This window comes from Papaver somniferum, chromosome 9, assembly GCF_003573695.1.
Source record: "Papaver somniferum cultivar HN1 chromosome 9, ASM357369v1, whole genome shotgun sequence".
In the NCBI taxonomy this organism is placed as follows: Eukaryota; Viridiplantae; Streptophyta; class Magnoliopsida; order Ranunculales; family Papaveraceae; genus Papaver; species Papaver somniferum.
Window position 1 is genome coordinate 24151002 of NC_039366.1, and position 5783 is coordinate 24156784.

The 5783-nt window shown below is 36.6% G+C and overlaps 1 protein-coding gene and 1 long non-coding RNA gene across 3 annotated transcripts; both read left to right on the forward strand.

The window, feature by feature from the left end:
* The first annotated feature begins 286 nt into the window (after positions 1-286).
* Positions 287-984, forward strand: LOC113311030. The gene is made up of 3 exons (XR_003341527.1): positions 287-690; positions 780-863; positions 950-984. It is a non-coding gene; the product is annotated as an uncharacterized LOC113311030 (long non-coding RNA).
* Positions 985-1929: 945 nt separating this feature from the next.
* LOC113314364 (nucleolar protein 12-like) lies at positions 1930-4713 on the forward strand. Of its 2 annotated transcripts, none has more exons than XM_026563160.1 (9): positions 1930-2118; positions 2392-2447; positions 2571-2960; positions 3077-3124; positions 3213-3296; positions 3370-3417; positions 3621-3884; positions 4001-4300; positions 4463-4713. In XM_026563160.1, the coding sequence occupies exons 3-9, from the start codon at positions 2781-2783 to the stop codon at positions 4520-4522; spliced, it is 984 nt and encodes a 327-aa protein (XP_026418945.1). In that variant the 5' UTR covers positions 1930-2118; positions 2392-2447; positions 2571-2780; the 3' UTR covers positions 4523-4713. The 2 variants fall into 2 exon arrangements, with proteins under 2 accessions (XP_026418945.1, XP_026418946.1); XM_026563161.1 differs by having other exon boundaries at positions 1981-2118; positions 2579-2960.
* The last annotated feature ends 1070 nt before the right edge of the window (positions 4714-5783 follow it).

The window sequence follows — 5783 nt, forward strand, 5'->3', positions numbered from 1 at the left end:
TCATTCATGTGGGGGATTGTTGGAAAACGATTAATAAAAATTGATTTTTAATGGTTTTAATAAAAGTAATAATTTATTATTTTCTTTTGTGAATGAAAAACTTATTAGTCCCACATTGTGGAGTTTCCCCTTCTTAAATTGTTTTATTCCATTATATAAAGAAATTCATTACTTTTGTAAAATCTATGGGAAAGGGGTTGCCCTATATTTTAGAGGGACCCCTAAGGAAAAATATTTTATAGCGTTTCTTAAGAGTTTGCGATTTTTCTTAACGGTTTTTTCGGAGTTGCCAAGCTCAAGTTGAGCATCTACTACATATGCTAGTAGTAGGTGTAGTAGGGTGTTTTATCCTGAAGATATCCGTCCTGTGAGTGCTATAGCATCACTCTTGAGTGTAGCCGGGCGCTAATGTCTTAAGGGCAACGTGTTGAACACGTGACTCACTCTGTTTTTCCAAAGTTTTTCCTTGTTGTTGTTGTGGAGATATGAGAAGCTCGTTCGTTTCGTTAATCGATCACTTCCATTATAAAGGAGCTAAGTATCAATAACTTTTGCTTATTTGATTTTTTCTTTATTTTGATTATTGCATCCAACAATTAGTTGTATGTATGCTTAATTTTTTTGGGCTTGGTGTCTTTCGTAGGCACTATTCGCTAACATTGAACGGCGGAGCTTGCTCATATACTCAAGGTAGAGATACAATCATTCGCTCTTATATTTTTCTATTTATTTTCCTACAATTCCCTGTCTAGATAAATGTTGTTATTTTTTTTCGTCAGGTATCATTAAGTCTGGCAGAAAAACTGAAGGAGAACTTAGAAACAACATCCAACGATTCACAACAACCTTCTCAAGCGCCCAAGGTAGTACATTACTTGCGTGCAAACTTTATTTTGATTTATTATTCTAAATATAAATTATAGTTTTTCCTAACTCATTTGAAATGAAGGACCCAGAAGCAACCGTGGATTCACAGAAACAGGCTCAAAAAATTGAGGTAATATATTTGTTGAGATTCAAATCTTCTTATTTGTTTTTCGAATTGCTAAAGTAGAAAAAAGTGTCTGTAATCAAATGTATCCTGAACACTATTCAGACTAAACACAACTCTCCTTTTCTTTTTAGACTGTGAATTAGGATTTATGGGCTCAAATATGTTACAGTGGTTTTTTTAATGTGAATTAACAAAACTTATGCTATTGTTTGAAGGATATCTGTGGTAAATTACAAAGTATCCCTCCCAGGATCAAAGAACTTCGTGAGCTTATTTACTGTTGTTTAAGTTTGGTTCAACAATTGGACTATTATATTAGTGTCTTGGAATCTTGGTTGAAAGAGGAGAAGGCTACCAAGAAGGAAAGAGAGGAGAAAAGGAGAACGCCACCAATATCAGGAGGACAGAATTGGACATAAGGAAAACGCCACCAATATCAAAAGGAGGCCGAAGACTAAAACGATGAAGAGAGGAGGGACCTGGATACATTCAAGAAGTATGCTGTCTAATTATATCAGTCTTGTGAATGATTTAATACAAGTTTTATGTTCTGATCTAATTAATGTCGGGGACGGGGAATACGATTCAGGTATTTACATTGTGTTAGCATACTTTTGAATCATGGTTATGTAGCGAGTGTTGCTCTTCTGATTTTTGGATTATTCTACGTATTAGTTGGAGGACTAGGAATCTGATGAGTTGCAACTATGTAATGGATGTCGAAGAATCTTGCATGATCATGACTCTTCTCATTCGGGCTAAGGCTCACATATTCTTGAACAACTGTGCAGTAGTCTTGATCTGCCACAACATTGTTTGGAAAAACACAGAACCAACTGTCTCTGGTGAAATGCCATTCTCATGAGTAGTTGAGTGTGCAGTTGTGCTGCTACACAAGCCCAAGGAACTAGATAGGGAAGTTAAGGCCCATGCAATTTTTTCGGGTTATCTCATTGTAAGTGTGCCTAAATACAAATTCTCTTAAGTTGGCTATATAAGGATGTGTTCTTTGAACAGTAGGGCTCGATTCTTCGGGGATTCGGAGGTTACTTTTGATCCAAACTTTCCTTTTTATTCTTCACTGCTCCTCTCTTCGGCATCAGCGAATTTTCCTAAAAATCAAGGTTAGTAAGTTCTGGAAAATTCAATCAATTTGTCACCGATGAAATTCCTATCTATTATATGTTCCGTTTGTGAGATTACTTGGCTGATTTCATGAATGGAGGATGAGTTTTCTTTATTTTAGGTTACCATCATTAGGGTACTGCATGTACATAACTGGTTCACATAGTGGCAATCGGCATTGAATTCTTAATTTTGTAATTTTTTTATGTTATCATTATTGTTATTAGAATAGCTGTCTGCAAGTTTAATTTTCTTTCTTAATTTCTGGTTAGATTATTACAAGTGATGGCTGCTGCTTCTGAAAGTACCACTGAGGTTTATCCACCCGGTAAGCTGAATCTACTTAAGTGTTTGATAATCCGTATTTATTTATTTATTTATTTTTAAATTTTATTTTAATGAAGTCCATTTATTTAGTTTGTATCTTCAATTTCTTTTCAAATCTTGCTAGAAATTCAGAAGCTTCTCAAAGAGCACTCCAAGTACCAAGATGCTCTTTCAATTGCATTCGCGGCATGTCAAGCCCGATTCCAAGAGAAAACAGAACAAAACCGTGTGGCTTTTGAAGAGGAGTTATCTTCCATGAGTAAATTGTATTCTGGACTTGCCACTATAAGAGAAACTTCAGACGGGGAACTAAAAACATTATAGCGAAAGAGAAATGTCTCTTTGTGCAGAATTGGCTAAGAAGGTTCCAAACATCGAAGAAATGTCACAGTTTTGTGAATTTACCTTTGATCAAATAATGATGATTAGACGTGTGATTGAAAGTACTCTTGCGCAAGCAGAAAGGCGCAAGAGGATAGCTAATTATGATCCAAAAACAGCTGATGCAGTCAAGGTATAGACAAATTCACTTGAACATTCTAATTGAATAAGCATATACAAGGAAATAAGAACCTCAAAGTTGTATATGCATGCAGTTGTCCTTAATTTTGAGATTGGTGTCTTGCGTAGGTACTATTTGCTAAAATCAAACCGCCGGAACTTGGTCATATACTCAAGGTAGAGATACAAGCATTTGCTCTTATATTTTTCTATTTGTTTTCCTACAATTCCCTTTATAGATGAATGTTGGTATCTTTTTCGTCAGGTACCATTAGAGCTGGCGGAAAAACTGAAGGAGAACTTACAAACAACATCCAACGATCCTCAAGAACCTTCTGAAGTGCTCGAGGTAATATATTTATATTACATTCAAACTTTTATCTGCTTTGGTATCTCTAAACTCATTGGAAATGAAAATGAAGGACCTAGAAGCAACCGTGGATTCACGAGAACCGGCTCAAATAATTGAGGTAATATATCTGTTGATATTCAAATCTTCTTGTTTGTTTTTCTATCTGCTTAGAAGTAGAAAAAGGTATCTGTAACCAATAGTGAACTCTATTCAGCCTAAACAAAACTCCCAGCTTCTTTTTAGATTGTGAATAAGGATTTATGGCCTCAAATTTTTTAAGTATTTCGTGTGCATTAACAAAACTTATGCTATTGTTTGAAGGATATCCTTGGTAAATTACAATGTATCCCTACCAAGATCAAATACCATAGTGAACGTGCTCGGGGTTGTTATAGATTGCTTCGAAAAGTGGACTATTTTATTAGTGTCTTGGATTCTTGGTTGAAAAGAGAGAAGATAATTAGACAAGAGGAGGAGGACGCCAAGAAGGAAAGAGAGGAGAACATAATTAGACAAAAGGAAGACGCCATCAAGAAGAAAAGAGAGGATAATATAATTAGACAAAAGGAGAACGCCACCGAGAAGGTTAGTTGTCATTGATACTTGTAATGTTGTTTGATAAATTCTGAATAGAGTATGATAGTTTTTTGTTGTTGTTGCTGAAGTTGTTTGGTTTCTGAGATGAGAATTTTTTGTGATAGGAAATTGGGGATAGAGCTATTAGAGTGGACTATGGACCAGCTCCACCTAAGGAAGATTTCCAGTCGAGAGGACCTCGAGGAGGTGGAGGCGGTTCTGATTCATCCAAAAGGTTATACGTAGGTAACCTTTCATGGAATGTTGATGATCAAGCGCTTGAGAGTTTGTTCAGTGAGCAAGGAAAAGTATTGGAGGCCAGAGTTGTGTATGACAGGGAGACTGGTAGGTCAAGGGGTTTCGGGTTTATCACTTACGGCTCAACCGAGGATCTCAACAATGCACTTTCATCCTTAAATGGCGCTGTAAGTGTTATCTAAAGAACCTCTTACATCCTTCCGTTTCGTATTAATGTAGTCGTTCTAGTTATTTTGAGTTTTGCTAAGTTGATGGTCGATGATTTCATAGAATTTAAGTAGAGCTTCAAATTGTTCTTACCTTGCATCTTTTTGTGTACAATATAACAGGACTTGGATGGCAGAAATATTCGAGTATCTGTGGCTGAAGAGAGGCCAAGGCGCTTTTGAACACATCAGATTTTCACATTCTCCATTAAGAAAATGCCTCTTGGCATAGTTTTGAAACCTTGCTTTTCCCAGTAACTTGCTTGTATATCAAATAGGCGTGTAAGCCGAACACCCTACACCTGCCTGTGGGAGTGATTCGAACCAAAGATCTGAGTATTTACTAGGCCCCTTGCATTTGGCCCTAGACTGTGACGCATGTAAATATATCTGTTAATATTCAAATTTTTTCATTTTTTTTTTCTACTTGCTTAGAAAATCAAATTGTGAACACTATTCAGCCTAAACAAAACTCTCCGCTTCTTTTTAGACTGTGAATAAGGATTTATGCCCTCAAATTTGTTGATTTTTTCATGTGAACTTTTGCTATTGACCCAGTGTTGCTCTTCTGCTTTTTTGAGTATTCCACTTGTTAGTTGGAGGACTAGAAAGCTGATGAGTTGCAACTATGTAATGGATGTCGAAGAATATAGCATGATCATGACTCTTTTGATCTGGGCTAAGGTTCACATATTCTTGAATACCAGAGCAACGATCACATGTTCTTGAAAAACTGCGGGAGAAGCATGCAAGGGAATGGATATTGGAGATGGAACCCTACGGTGCTGTTATTGTTCGTAACTGTGCATTGGTCTTGATCGGCCATGACATTGTTCGGAGAAGTACAAAACCAACTGCCTCTTGTGAAATGCCACTCACACTCTCATGAGTAGCATCTCTAGATTAGACAACTATAGAATGTGCACTTGTGCTGCTATACAAGCCCACGGAACTCAATAGGGAAATTAAGGCCCATATATTTTTTTCTTGATTTGAAACAGGCAGATACGCCGTACATATCTTAGGACAATTTGAATGAGCGTGCAGTGGTCAATATATTATCCTAGAAACCCTAGGAGCCTAGCACCTCCCTGTCTGGCTAGCCGGCCTAACTCTCTGTATTATCTAATCCATCTGTCAAGAGCTGGTTCCTATTTACGATAGCTATGTCAACCTTTACATCTACTAGCTACCTCTTTTGGGCGTGCCTATGTTAGGTCACATGATTTGATGTTGTTATCTAAAATCTATGTGGTTTATGACCTGCAATAAAATTAATTTTCATTACTACCTCAATGATAATGTGATTATGATTTATACCTGAACAAAAATATGGAAGAACAAACGAAAGAAATTTGATAAAATAGTACAACAATGCCAGTTGCACGAATATACACCAAATACGATGTGCACGCGTGTATAAGTATCCAATAATAAACGAAAC